The sequence below is a fragment of the Pan troglodytes genome, chromosome 12, assembly GCF_028858775.2.
Source record: "Pan troglodytes isolate AG18354 chromosome 12, NHGRI_mPanTro3-v2.0_pri, whole genome shotgun sequence".
Taxonomy (NCBI): Eukaryota; Metazoa; Chordata; class Mammalia; order Primates; family Hominidae; genus Pan; species Pan troglodytes.
Genome location: NC_072410.2, coordinates 27101995 through 27117718, shown reverse-complemented (window position 1 = coordinate 27117718; position 15724 = coordinate 27101995). Strand labels below are relative to the sequence as shown.

General features: G+C 36.1%; 1 protein-coding gene across 18 annotated transcripts in view; it reads right to left on the bottom strand.

Annotated features, from left to right (window-relative positions):
- The window catches only part of ANKRD36C (ankyrin repeat domain 36C), a 165451-nt gene that overhangs the window by 125460 nt on the left and 24267 nt on the right, over positions 1-15724 (bottom strand). For 10 of the 18 annotated variants that reach the window (XM_054678581.2, XM_063789626.1, XM_054678585.2 and 7 more), the window contains 6 exons: positions 8980-9008; positions 8813-8885; positions 7100-7128; positions 6934-7006; positions 4334-4364; positions 1507-1573 (listed from right to left, as the gene is read on the bottom strand). In XM_054678581.2, coding sequence (XP_054534556.2) covers positions 1507-1573; positions 4334-4364; positions 6934-7006; positions 7100-7128; positions 8813-8885; positions 8980-9008 — 302 coding nt within the window. The remainder of the gene's footprint in view (positions 1-1506; positions 1574-4333; positions 4365-6933; positions 7007-7099; positions 7129-8812; positions 8886-8979; positions 9009-15724) is intronic. The other 8 variants (XM_063789631.1, XM_063789634.1, XM_063789629.1 and 5 more) reach the window with 4 other exon arrangements.

The window sequence follows — 15724 nt, the reverse complement described above, 5'->3', positions numbered from 1 at the left end:
ACTTAACACCTGGAGAAAGAATTTTTATTCAGAATTTGAAAGAGTAATGTATGTCCCAAAAAAAAGGTATTTAATAGAACATGATTGGGGCTTTAAAAATTTAAGAAAATTTAATCTAAAATCCTAAACTAAGCTTCCAGTTGGAAGATATTAGAAAACAGGCTGTATCCACCTCTCCTATTTCCTTTTCATCTTTTCTAAATTTTATTTTCTTCTATATGACATATTTTCTCAACATAACTCACCTCAACTTATACATTCTCAACATTAGAAAAAAAGATAAATTCAAAACATTCAAGACATTTAATAGATTTAATTATTAGATATGTCATGCATATTAGGTTACCTGTAACATTCCATTATGAGAAAGCCCATTTACCTGTTTGCTGATTCACATTAAAAACTATTAAAGTGTTTCTTACATGCAAGACCTTATTCTGTGTATTCCAGGACACATACAAATAGGTTTTCTAGTTTCAAGTGCCTCATAGTAATGCAGGAGCTTTACAATTATTTTTTCAATAACTAAGCACAAAAGCCTCTGAAATTTGAAATTCAGAATGCCATACAAAGACCCTGAGTGGATTCTTTTTAATTACAATGCAAAAACATTGTGAAATTAAAGTCTGACCATAAAAATATGAAGAGTCTCTGTTTATCAAACAGGTTATTTAAACAAAATGCATATTTTTCAATTAAATAAAGAGTTTAAAGTATACTCTAAATAAAAAAGGCTTGGAAAACACAGTGTAAACCCTCTCTAATACAGATTTGAGAACAGAATTTGAATTTCTAATATTCCACAACTTTTTAAAATTAGAGATAAGCACTTGTTATATTGCCAAGCTTGGTCTTAAACTCCTGGGATCAAGAAATTCTCCTGACTTGATCTCTTGAATAGGTGGGACTACAGGCACATGATACCATGTCTAGTTAAATTTCCACAATTTCTAATATTATTTTAGTCTAATTACAGAGCCAGGAATAAAAATAAAGAAATAGCTCTCTGCAAAAATACAGTATGATATCAAAATATGTGCACAAGAAATAAAAAGAAACTATATGCTATGTGTAACAGAGTGATTCCATGATTTCTTTGATAAGTCATCTGATGTATTAAAGATTCATTTAAACAGAGGTATTATTAGTCATACTCATATGATATACAACTCAAAGTAAAAACACTCAAATAAGCCTAGACCAAAATTTGTATATCCTCTACTGTGGGAAAGCATTCCCGGACATCATTTTTCTGTCACTGTGTATTTCCCAGCAATTTTTTTTTCAGATCACACCTCTCAAAGTATTTATCAACTATTTCTTATTTGCCAAAGTAAAAAAAATTAAAATTAACCCCTCCCATTTCTTTAAAATGGTTTTCTCTAATAAAAGTTTTAATACTAACATAAAACAATGATAGGTAGACAACTGCTAAGTTTTAGAAGAAAATAATATAAAAAATGAGATTCAGAGTGAGAACATTAATTTCACAAGAGAGTACTCTACCTCAGATTCCAAAGCAAACTCATCCTCTGTCACAGGCTGTGCAACAGCATCCGGTCTGTAGAGACTCCTACAGAGCAAAAAGATACAGCAAAAATGAGCACGTTCATTTCTTAAAAGAAAACAAAAACCGTCAGTCTATACATGTATGTCCACTCCAAAAAAATGGTAAATCAAAGTCTGAGGAAACTCAGTTATCTGCATATTAAATAATATTTCTTGGTATAATTAAGATATGGCTTCCGTTTTAGAAAACATTTCAGTTACCTATTTCTGCTGCCACTTCTCCCAACCTATGAAATATCCAATGCAGACTCACCCTTAAACCCATAACAAATAGTGACAGGCATTAGAATGGCACAGCCAGACAATAATTTGTCCTTATAAATTATCTACCATAAAGGCTAAACTGAAAATCCAGTTGATATCTGACACAACTTTTGTTACTGAACTGGAGTCAACCTGATAACCTAAAACAAGGTAGAAAAGGCACTGTCTCTTCTCCATTATCTATTTCTGATTCAAAGACTAATCTGTGTCACTGGAAAATGGGAGTCTTGGATCTTCAGCATGTAAGCTACTTAAAGAGGGCCCATTGATTCTTTTCACCCTAGAACACTACAGGGAGCCCCCTGAAACACTGCAAATGTTTGAAAGCTGAGTGTACAAAAGTCAAAGTACAAATGTATATGTTGTTAGATTGTTATTGGGAATATTCTTCACAGAAGATTAAAACATCAAAAATTTTAAAATCCAATTATCGTCATTATATAGATCCTGCCTTATTCAGATCCACAAAAACCAGCAAGCTTAAGAACCTTCATAGACACTCAGATACCCAAGAGAGAGACTGCTGGAAAAGTCTCCCTCCTAAGTACTTATAGCTCCATTTCATTCATCACTATCTAAATATCTTCCTTCCTATGGGCTCCCACTTCTGGATCCCTCTTCTGCAGGGATCTGAGGCAATCTCCAATCTACATCTTCAGCATAGGAAAGCCCAGATTCCTCAAAAGATGGGCTAACATAATTGAGAGTAGGAGCTCTCTATTCCTCTGCTTCTGGAAAGTAAGTTAGTCTCAGTCATCCACCCCAAGCATACGCATGTTACCAACTACCCAAATGAAGCTTCATTGCTGGTTTGCTGGCCAATCCTACATTTGTCCTACCCTACATGTACATGAGAGAATTGAGAAAAGAGTCAGAAAAAAAGAGACATCCACCCTGGATCACAGATCTATGTACTTAAGCAATCTCCAGCTCCCTAGTTCTTGAGGGATTCTAAGCCCTCTGTAAGCTGGGATGGAAGAAGATGATACCACATTCCTATCTCCTCTGGAGACTCTTTCCAGTGGCTCAAATTCTTTTAACATTTTTCAATAAAACCTTGAAGTTTGTCAGTTCCTCCAGTTAAACAAACAAAAAGGCAGCAAACTCTTCAGAACTCCTTGAATGCCATATTCTAATATGCCTTTCTTGATAGCTCCCAACATCCTGTGTTATCATTTCCCTTATCTTTATCAAACTTGCATTAAACCAAATATTCAGATTTTTCCCTAAAACCCTCATTTCTATCAAACTAAGAGTTTGTTTCTCTTCAAATTTGGCTGTCCCCTGCAAATTCCATTCTTATCCACTTTCATTGGGTTCAACAGCTCATTCCATTCTCATCCTCTTCCACTGTGTTCACTAGAGCCACTCCCTCTTTCTAAAACTAAAATCACTCAATGACAGAATGATGTAAAAGAAGACTGCGTTTTGAACTAAGAAACCTGAGTGCAATTCTCATTTCTCTGATTTACTGTATCCAAATAATTTTCTCTCTTTGAGTTTCAGATTCTCCACCTGAACAACCACTTGATCAGGATGTTAAGCAAGGATTCAAGCACTAGAGGATACTTTGTTTAGTCTCTAGGATTTCTTAACATTCTGAAATTCTATGCACCTCTGATTGTGTCTGTAGGAAAATGGGGAATATTTAGCTGCCATACATGAAAACTACAAAAGAAGATCTTAAACCCTAAGAAAAGTGGTAGAGAAAGTGAAAAGAAATCAAGAAAATACTAAAATGTCATAGAAGGAAAAAAGAAGAATCCACAAAATAAGAAAAAGCTTCAGCAAACTAGGCAGGGTACTCACTTAAAGAGAAAACCTAACTGGGTAGGGAGTAAGTAGAGAAATAAATTAGAAATATCATTTTAATATATGCTAAATATAGTTGTCATAACATGGTCTATATTTAGATATTCTCCATGCACAGTAAAATAATATTTTTCTAGGACTGGCCTAGTCTTGCTTACAAAAAACTTACGGTCTTGTGGCCACAGGTAACTGATATCTGCCTTTAAAATTTTGATGGTTTAAAAAAAAAGTAATATGGTTACCACTGCCATTTCCAAAATATTTGGACAAAGTTTTGGAGTATCCAGGCTTCTAAGGAATACTCTAAAGAGAGTTAATATATAACAAAATGTGACTTTCTGAATTGATCTGAGTTAAACCAGTACCGTGATCGCATTGCTGCATAGGTCTGTATCCATCTATGCTTAGGGGCAAATGAAGTGATTAGAGAGCCAGGTAGGATGATGGTCAAATCATGGGTTGGCTACCTGTTAACTGTGGAATCATGAGCCAATATTTCAACCTCTTTAAAGCAGAGTTGCCTAATTAGTAAAAAAGCAATAATAGCACAAATAGATGACATGACATGATAAATATTAAGCATGTAATATGGTGTCTAGCACAGAGGAGAACACTAAACGGACACTAGTTTCTATTCTCTCTATTAACTAAGTTAACATAACACTTTAAAAAATCTGTAAAATCATACCTGTTTAAACACTGTTCAACAGCAGGAAGCACTATCAAACAAAAAGTAAAATGCATTTTAAATCAACAATAGGAACCTATAAAATATTAAAAACATAAAAGAGCACAGTGACTTGTTCCTATAATCTCAGCTACTCAAAAGGCTGAGGCAAAAATATCACTTGAGAAGCCCAGGCATTTCAGACCAGCTTGGGCAGCACAGAAACACTCTATCTTTATTTTTAAAAAGTTAAAAAAAAAAAATCATGTAGGCAGGGCTCGGTGGGTCACGCCTGTAATCCCAGCACTTTGTGAGGCTGAGGTGGGTGGATAACTTGAGGTCAGGAGTTCGAAACCAACCTGGCCAACATGGCGAAAGCCGGTCTCTAGTAAAAATACAAAAATTACCAGGTTGGTGGTGCACACCTCTAAACTCAGCTACTCAGGAGACTGAGACAGGAGAATCACTTGAACCCAGAAGGTGAAAGTTGAAGTGAGCCAGGATCGCGCATGTCTTTCATACAAGACATCAGAAGGATTTAAACCATTATACTACAAATATTCATCATGCTCTTTGACTTGCCTGACAATTCAGCAGGTATACAATGACAATTACACTTTAGATGAATGTACAATTCAAAGCTCCTCAGTGGAAGTGTCCTGAATTGGTCAGCTTGGATATATGTTTGGTGAATCCTATTATATGCTATTCATTATTTTTCATACCCATGTGGTATAATAATGAGCCTACACTTTTGTATTTTCTGGTTTAACCTTCAGAAACTATTGTCAGTCACCAATGGGAACAAGGTATTATACACAAACCTAATCAAAATGTATAAAAAATTATCAAATTTGATATACTTACACAAAATAAAGTTGCTACAAGCATTAGAGCTGAATAAGGTTTTCCATTTGGAAATCACTCCAATATTAATTAAAAATAAATATTTTAGGTGTCAATTAAAGAATTTAATATTATTTTTGGTTCTAAAATAGTCTGGTTTGAAGGATCATGTTATTCACTAAACTGTTTTCATTAAATTGTTATTTTGTCCAAAAGTTAGCTCTCTGAACAACAAAGCCAATGTATGCATATTTATATTTATCTCATTTGACTCACTGATAACAACAAAACATATATCTCTGATGCCCAATAATAACAAAGAGGGTTAACAGGTGACTGTGGTTCATCACAATTCTAGCACTCTATCCTGCTTCCAGTAGTTCCTGGAGCAGCCAAAATCAAATTTTCCTTTATGCAAACATTCTAAAGGCATCTGAAGTGAGTTCCCTCAGGTTTCCTCAGCAGAAACCCTAAAATTAAATAAATAACTTCTTTTCCCTTCTTCCTGCCTCACAATCCCTCTTCCCTGAGGAAAATAATTACTACATCAGTGGTCTCGTTACTTCTCGTTCTATAGTTTTTATGGCTTTTTACGATCACTTCTTCCCTCCGGTTTTAGCAATGTGATCGGGCGCCTACAATTTCTAGTACTTCATCTTGTTCTCCTTCCTGTCTTGATGGAGACATGCTGTAGAATTAAAGCAAAATTATGCTGTCCCCTCAGCCTGTTGTATCTTGAACTGCTCTCCAGTGGTTCTTCTTCCCAATTTCAATGTAGGGAAGTCTATAATCTTACTACTCAGATCATGGACAAAAATCAGCAGAATCACCATCACTCCAGAACTTATTACAAACGCAGAATCTCAGGCCCGCTGAATCAGAATGCGCAGCTTCAATGAGCCCCCTGCTGATTTATTCGGGGAAGGGAAGTTCTCCTCTATCTTCAGTGAACATGGCATTAAATGTTATTCTCTAAAGTATTTTCATTAAATTGCTATTTTGTCCAAAAGTTAGCTCTCTGAACAACAAAGCCAATGTATGCATATTTACATTTATCTCATTTGACTCACTGATAACAACAAAACATATATCTCTGATGCCCAATAATAACAAAGAGGGTTAACAGGTGACTGTGGTTCATCACAATTCTAGCACTCTATCCTGCTTCCAGTAGTTCCTGGAGCAGCCAAAATCAAATTTTCCTTTATGCAAACATTCTAAACGCATCTGAAGTGAGTTCCCTCAGGTTTCCTCAGCAGAAACCCTAAAATTAAATAAATAACTTCTTTTCCCTTCTTCCTGCCTCACAATCCCTCTTCCCTGAGGAAAATAATTACTACATCAGTGGTCTTGCTACTTCTCATTCTATAGTGTTTATGGCTTATTACGATCACTTCTTCCCTCTGGTTTTAGCAATGTGATCAGGCGCCTATAATTTCTAGTACTTCATCTTATTCTCCTTCCCCTCTTGATGGAGACATGCTGTAGAATTAAAGCAAAATTATGCTGTCCCCTCAGCCTGTTGTATCTTGAACTGCTCTCCAGTGGTTCTTCTTCCCAATTTCAATGTAGGGAAGTCTATAATCTTACTACTCAGATCATGGACAAAAATCAGCAGAATCACCATCACTCCAGAACTTATTACAAACGCAGAATCTCAAGCCCGCTGAATCAGAATGCGCAGCTTCAATGAGCCCCCTGCTGATTTATTCGGGGAAGGGAAGTTCTCCTCTATCTTCAGTGAACATGGCATTAAATGTGTATTGCAAAATTACCTGTCCCAGATTTTTGTTCATCTTTTATTTCTGTGGCTGTGTTCGAAACAGAATCGTTCTTGTCACTTGTATCCTGAATGGGATTTCAAACAAAATAATCAATAACTACAGTATATTTCATAGACTATACAGTTAATTATTCAAAATATGAATGAGAGTATAATACCTTCAAGGCTGGTTGTTTCTGAGAAGACACTGAAAACCAAAAGGGATACATAATCACTCATATGTAAATATGATAAAGTTATCCATACATTCATGCAGTGTTACCATCAAGCTGTATCCTCCTGCCTGAATTAGCATAGGCTTTGATGTTTTCTACTTTGTGTATTGGGACAGGAACATGACAGAATTACACTGTAGAAAACAGAAGTATAGTCTTCATGCAACAAACACTTCCAATTTCATATGTGATATTATTCTTCATATGTCTATTACTACAATAAAACAGTGTCTATATCAACGTGGATATGCCGAGTGATGAGGACAAATGTGATCTAAAATCAGAGCAGCGACTCATACACTTGGGAATCAATGTCGAAGCAGGTGATTAATGCTCCTGCATGTTTTTCATGTAAGACATCAGAGGGATTTATACCATTATACTACAAATATTTATCATGCTCTTAAACTTGCCTGACAATTGAGCAGGTACACAAGGACAATGGCACTTTAGTTGAATGTACACTTCCCAAGTGCTCTGTGGAAGTGTCCCGAATTGATCAGCTTAAATATATGTTTGGTGAATCCTAGCATATAATATTCCTTATTTCTCACACGCCTGTGGTGTCATAATGTGCCTACATTTCTTGTATCCTCTAGTTTAGCCTTCAGAAAGTTTATTCATCCACTCATGGCAAGAAGGTATAATATATAAACCTCATCAAAAAGTATAATAAACCATCAAATTTGGCATACTTATACAAAATAAAGTTACTGAAAGCATTAGATATGAATAAGCTTTTCCATTTGGAAATTGCTCTCATATTCATTGAAAATAACCACTTTAGGAGTCAATTAATGAATTCAACATTATTTTTCTTTCTAAAATAGTCTGGTTTGAAGGATCATGTTATTCTCTAAAGTATTTTCATTAAATTGGTATTTTATCCAAAAGTTAGTTCCTTGAAAAACAAAGCCAATATATGCATATTCATGATTAGCCTATTTGAATAGCTAATACCAACAAAACATATATCTCTGATGCCCAATAGTTACAAAGAGGGGTAATGTGTCACTGTGGGTTATCACAATTCTAGCAATCTATCCTGCTTCCAGTAGTTCCTGGAGCAGCCAAAATCTAATCTTCTTTTACGCAAATATTCCAAATGCATCTGAAGTGAGTCCCATCAGGTTTCTGCAGCAGAAACCCCAAAATTACATAAATAACATCTTCTTTTCCCTCCTTCTTGCCTCTCAATCCCTCTTCCTTGAGTAAAATAATTACCACATCAGAGGTCTCCTTAGTTCTCTTTCTACATTGTTTATGGGTTATTCCAATCAGTTCTTCCATGTGGTTTTAACAATCTGATCTGACACCTATAATTTTTATTACTTAATCTCTTTCTCCTTCCCTTTATGATGGAAACATGCTGTAGAATTAAAGTAAGAATATGCTGTCCCTTAGCCTGTTATATCTTGCACTGCTCTCCAATCATTCTTGCCAATTTCACTGTGGGGAAGAACATAATCTTACTACTCAGATCATGGCCAAGGACCAGTAGCATCAGCGTCACCTGAGAACTTATTACAAAAGCAGAATCTCAGGCCTGCTGAATCAGAATGTGCAGATTCAATGAGCTCCCTGCGATTTATTCAGGGAACGGAAGTTCTCTTCTATCCTGAGTGAACATGACATTAGATGTGTATTCCAAAATACCTGTCCCAGATTTTTGTCCATCCTTTATTTCTGTGGCTATATTCGAAATAGAATCTTCCTTGCCACTTGTAGCCTGAGTGGGATTTGAAACAAAATAATCAATACGTAAAGTATTTTTCACAGACTATATAGTTAATAGTTCAAAACAGAAATGAATGTGTAATTACCTTCAAGGCTGGTTGTTTCTGAGAAGACACTGAAAAGCAAAAGGGATACATCATCAATCATAGGTAAATATGATACAATTATCCATACATTCATGCACTGTTACCATCAAGCTGTATCCTCCTGCCCCTATTAGTTTAGGTTTTTATGTTTTATACTTTGTGTCTTGGGACTGGAACATGACAGAAATACACTGAAGAAAACACCAATACAGGCTTCACGAAAAATACACTTACAATTTCAAACATGATATGATTTTTCATATGTCTAAAACTAAAATGAAACAGTGTCAGTATCATTGTGGATATATGGAGGGATAAAAACAAATGTGGTCTAAATACAGAGGAGCAACTCATGCACCTGGGAATCAATGTCAAAGCAGGTGGTACATGCTGTCACATGTCTTTAGTGCAAGAGATGAGAAGCAAATACACCATTATACTACAACCATTCATCATGCTCTTTAACTTGCCCGATAACTGAGAAGGTACACAATTACGATGACACTTCAGCTGAATGTACACTTCACATCTCCTCAGTGGAAGTGCCCTAAATTGATCAGCTTGGATATATGTTTGGTGAATCCTAGTGGACAGTATTCATTATTTCTCAGAACCATGTCGTGTAATAATTGCCCAAGTTTCTTGTGTTCTCTAGTTCAGCCTTCTGAAAGTTTTTTCATCCACTCATGGCAATAAGGTATAATATATAAACCTCAATAAAAAGTATCATCATTTATCAATATTGACATACTTCTACAAAATAAAACTGCTACAAGCATTAGATATTAATAAGCTTTCACATTTGGAAATGACTCCAATATTCATTGAAAATAACCATTTTATTAATCAATTAATGGATTCAACATTATTTTTGTTTCTAAAATAGTCTGGTTTGAAGTATCATGTTATTCTCTGAAGAATTTTCATTAAATTGCTATTGCATCCAAGAGTTAGCTCCTTGAAAAACAAAGCCAATGTATGCACATTCATGTTTATTTCATTTGAATAACTAATATCAACAAAATCTATGTCTCTGATTCCCAATAGTAACAAAGAGAAGTAACGAGTCACTGTGGTTTATCTGAATTCTAGTACTCTTTCCTTCTGCCAGTAGTTTCTGGAGCAGCCAAAATCAAATCATCTTTTATGCAAATATTCTAAATGCATCTGAAGTGAGTTCAGTTATACTTAGAGTCATAATTTAAAAAATCATTTTCTTTGTACTCATGAAGGCTCCTAATATTCCTACATTTCCCGGATTCAGCAGTTCAGCTCTTTTGCCATCTCTTTTTCCACTTTTGCAAAAACATACATGTCAAAGAAATCATGCATAATCAGATTGCCATGTAAATAAGGTAAACAAAATCTCTAAATCACAAGAGACTTCTTTTCTTATTAATAACCAACCAAATATATACATATGTAAATATATATATATATATATATATATGTGTGTGTGTCATGATTGCCAAGAATATTGGTAGTTTTTTTTAGTACTCAAGATATACATTCTTTTATTACTTTGTTTCTAAAGCTAGTTTGATATAATATACCATAGGGGTCTCTCAGGTCCTTTTATGAAATAACTACCTCAGCCAACACAGCTTTCCTAAAGAAAAAAAAAAACACTTTTTCTAGATTAAGCTGCAACCCAATATGCTAACTGATGTGAACGAAGCACATATCATTGATGTGCAAAACTTCTAGGGAGGAGAAATGAAACCCTGTGGGTCACCCTCATCCTTCTAACTTCCACTTTCCATTAAGTGACTCCCCGAAGTCTCCTCATCAGAAACCTCCAAATTACCTAGCTAGCTGCTTTCTTTGTTCTGCCCAATTTGACATACACTCTTTTTCGTTCATAAATCGAATAACCATATTGGTGGACTTCATTCTTTGCCCTCCACATTCACTTCTTCGTTATTCTCACCACTACTGTATGTGACATTTGTACAATCCCATTCTGACACATGTGAAGATAAGGTTTTGCTTTATTAAAATGTTAAATGTATCAGACACTTGACTAACGTGTACAAATTCCTTCTTCACAAAAGCAGCCCCATGGCTTCCTCTCTCCCACAGACACTCTTTCACAGCTGTTCTTCACTCACATTGGTTTGAGTATCTATCATCTCTTATTTTGTCTCTATGCTTTCACATCATATTATGAGTTATTATCATAGGCTCAGCAGCCTATCTTACCTATTTTCCTCTCCAGCAGACAGTACTGAGTAGTAAATTAGAATCTTCCAGGATATGAACCCTTTCACGTACACAAGACTTTGTGGAGCTATTTTATGTTTAACTACACATAAAACCACTATGTCTATGCCTTCCAGAGAAATGGGTTCTGAAATGTTATTGAACATAACCTATTTAAAAACTTCTTTAACTACAATGACACTGCCTCTCCTCATCTTCAGAAATAACTTGTGAAGTTATTTCTGAACTGCACCAACATCTTCAGAAATAACTTGTGAAGACTTGAAAACATGTCAGTAATTGACATGAAAAATGAAGAATGATGTAATTTTTTGCAGGTACAAATAAGACACGCTGAGATCCTTACTAGATCCAAGAAGAGCAGAGTGCCATGAGACAGGAAATAAATATGGAACAGAAATATTTTCATTTGTAATGAAAATTATTCTATTTACAGTTTTCAGAAGAGAAAAAATACACACACACACACAAACACACACACACACACACATTCACACACAAAAACCACAGCAATACAGCTTTACAGGGTGTTTTTTCTTCAAGGGCCTATTTGTCATTTGACATCCGGGAACACTCTATAGGGATCAACAAAGGGGTTCTAAATTGTGACCTGAGTAGATTAGAGTTTAACATTCATGAAGGGGAGCCAAGAGGACAAGTAACACTTTGACCATTGGCCATTTCCTCTCCTTACTGTCATTCTCTGAAAAGCACACACTGGATTTTCTCAGGGTCATGACATGTCGAAAAGACATGCTTTAAGGGGGAAACAGTTGCAATCAACACAGCCATGAGAGAGATACAGCTATGCTTGCTAGGATTTCCCATACTTCTGTTTCATTTCTAATATAGTACAAATCAATAAAAGGAACCACATAAGCATATCCATGCTGGTATGTCACCATATTTATGTCCATATGGTATCAACATGAAGAGAGCATAATTAAATATGCTGCAGTCATCACATGGCATATCATTAGATCATACAATAAATCAAATACCTCACTGGGTCAACATGGATAGATCTGATATATATATATATCACTGATTTTACAAAGACCAAGTTGCAGTCATTGTGTGCACTATCTGAACTTTTCTACAAGGTTTTAATACACAAAATCAAGTTCTACATGTTATCTAGGAATATGCACATATGTTGTAAGAGGTTTTTAATGTGCATTTGGGTGATTTCTTTTTCTTTTTTAAAAAAAATTTAATTCAAGCTCTTGGTTACATGTCGTCAATAAGTTTTAGTAGTATAGAGAACCCTAAAACCATAACAGCTCAGAATGACTGTCTTAAAGGCTATGTCTACCAAAGAGTCAGGAAAGCATGACTACTTACTTTCTTCATTTTTAAAACTCAGAGGTACCCCACACACACTCCCAAATAAAACTGCACACAAGTTCTTTAGTTTAATTAGATCCCATTTGTCAATTTTGGCTTTTGTTGCCATTGTTTTTGGTGTTTTAGTCATGAAGTATTTGCCCATGCCTATGTCCTGAATGGTACTGCCTAGGTTTTCATCCAGGGTTTTTATACATTGAGAACTTTTAAGTCTTTAATGCATCTTGAGTTAATTTTTGTATAAAGTGTAAGGAAGGGGTCCAGTTTCAGTTTCCTGCACAAGGCTAGCCAGTTTTCCCAACACGATTTATTAAATAGGGAATCCTTTCCCCATTCCTTTTGTCAGGTTTGTCAAAGATCAGATGGTGTTGATGTATGGCATTATTTCTGAGGCCTCTGTTCTGTTCCACTGGTCTATATATCTCTTTTGGTACCAGTACCATGCTGTTTTCATTACTGTAGCCTTGTAGTATATTTTGAAGGCAGGTAGCATGATGCCTCCAAATTTGTTCTTTTTGCTTAGGATTGTCTTGGCTATATGGGCTCTTTTTTTGGTTCCATATGAAATTTAAAGTAGTTTTTTCTAATTCTGTGAAGAAAGTCAATGGTAGCTTGATGGGTATAGCATTGAACCTACAAATTACTTTGGGCAGTATGGCCATTTTCAAGATATTGATTCTTCCTAACCATGAGCATGGAATGTTTTTCCATTTGTGTCCTCTTATTTCCTTGAGTGGTGGTTTGTAGTTCTCCTTAAAGAGGTCCTTCAAATCCCTTGTGAGTTGTATTCCTTGCTATTTTATTCTCTTTGTAGGAATTGTGTATGGGAGTTCACTCATGATTTAGTGCTCTATTACTGGTGTATAGGAATGCTTGTGAATTTTGCACATTGACTTTGTATCCTGAGACTATGAGGAAGTTGCTTATCAGCTGAAGGAGATTTGGGGCTGAGACAATTTGGTTTTCTAAATATACCATCATGTCATCTGCAAACAGAGACAATTTGATTTCCTTTCTTCCTATTTGAATACCGTTTATTTCTTTCTCTTGCCTGATTACCCTGGCCAGAACTTCCAATACTATGATCAGAGTGAAGAGGCAACCTACAGAATGGGAGGAAATGTTAGCAATCTGTCCATCTGACAAAGCCCTAATATCTAGAATCTACAAGGAACTTAAATAAATTTACAAGAAAAGAAATGATCTCATCAAAAAGTGGGCAAAGGATATGAACAGACACTTCTCAAAAGAATACATTTATGCAGCCAAGAAACATCTGAAAAAAAGCTCATCATCACTGATCATTAGAGAAATGCAAACCAAAACCACAATGAGATACCATCTCACGCCATTTAGAATGGCAATCGTTAAAAGGTCAGGAAACAACAGATGCTGGAGCAGATGTGGAGAAATACGAATGCTTTTACACTGTTGGTGGGAGTGTCAATTAGTTCAACCATTGTGGAAGACAGTGTGGTGATTCCTCAAGGATCTAGAACCAGAAATACCATTTGAGCCAGTAATCCCATTACTGGGCATATACTCGGTGTGTGTGTGTGTATATATATATATATATGTACAGTGGCTCATTCCTGTAATCTCAGCTACTCAGAAGGCTGAGGCAGAAGTATCACTTGAGAAGCCCAGGAGTTTGAGAACAGACTGGGCAACATAGCAAGACTCTTTATTTAAAAAAAATCATGCAGGCTGGGCACAGTGGCTCATGCCTGTGATCTCAGCATTTTGGGAGGCCAAGGTGGGTGGATCACATGAAGTCAAAAGTTTGAGACCAGCCTGGCCAAACATGGTGAAACCCCATCTCAACAAAAATACAAAAAAAAATTAGCTGAGTATGGTGGCACACGTATGTAATCCCAGCTACTCGAGAGGCTGAGACATGAGAATCGCTTGAACCCAGGAGGCAGAGGTTGCAGTGAGCCAAGATTGTGCCATTCCACTCCAGCCAGGATGACAAAGTGAGACTTCATCTCAAAAGAAAAAAAAAATCATGAACTTTTGTACATGCCTTAGACCTTGTAGGAAAAAAAGTATAAGACTTTGATGCTTTATTACAGAGACTCTCATGATTTGTTACAAAGCAGTTCTTTAGAAACATACTTGGAGGCTATACTAAAATTATTATTTATACTATTTGTAAGCAACTAATGAATTAAGAACTCATTTCCTTTCTTATGTGCTTAGCATATACTTATCAAATGCAAAGAAGAATATATTATCAAAATTTGTTACGTTACATGTGAATTGCAGTATAAAATAGTCATAATTCTAACAGAATCCTATCACACTGACAGAAAATGGCATCATTAGTAGAATCAATATAATGAGCAGGCATTGTCAAAGAACATGATTTCTGGACAAATGAACCAGGTGCAGCTAGAACAGCAGTCCCCCTTATCTGCTGTATGTGTAGAAAACACATATTCAACATGATGTTCCTCTTCTCTCACACCGCAACAGCAATCATCAACAGAGAAGATTTCTGTGACCAAATATGTATTTTTCCCCAGCAACAAGCAAACAATCAATTCCTATGGGTGCCCTGTAATTCTGGCACTATCTACTTGGGGATTGTGTCAGATCCCACAGGTTGAGGGCTCAGTACCACAAGGCTATTCCCCCACAGCAGTTACAAGTCTGGGCCTCCAGAACTTCTAATCAACTTCCAGTTGGACTTCAAGTTGGGTTTCCCAGGACCCCCTCTTTGGTTTGATTAATTTACTAGAGTGGCTCAGAGAACTCATGGAAACACATTTACCAGTTTCTTATAAAGAATATTAAAGGATACAGATAAAGAGATGCATAGTGCAAGATATAGGGGGAAAGTAACATGCTTCCATGTCCTCCCAGGGCACTCACCCTCTGGGAACATCCATGTATTCTCCATACGCCTTCATGTATTGGAGAGGATCCAGGCAGCTGAATACAGCTACCTGGATGCTCTCCAAATCCAATCCTTTTGGGATTTTATGAAAGCTTCATTACATAGGCATGACTGATTAATTGAACATTCAGCCCCTCTCACATCCCAGGAGGTGAGGGGTGGGGCTGGAAGTCCCAACCCTCTAATCACACCCTGATCACTCTGATGATGAGCCCCACCCTGAAGCCATCTGGAGGCTGCCTGCCATAAGTCAATCATTAGCATACAAATGAT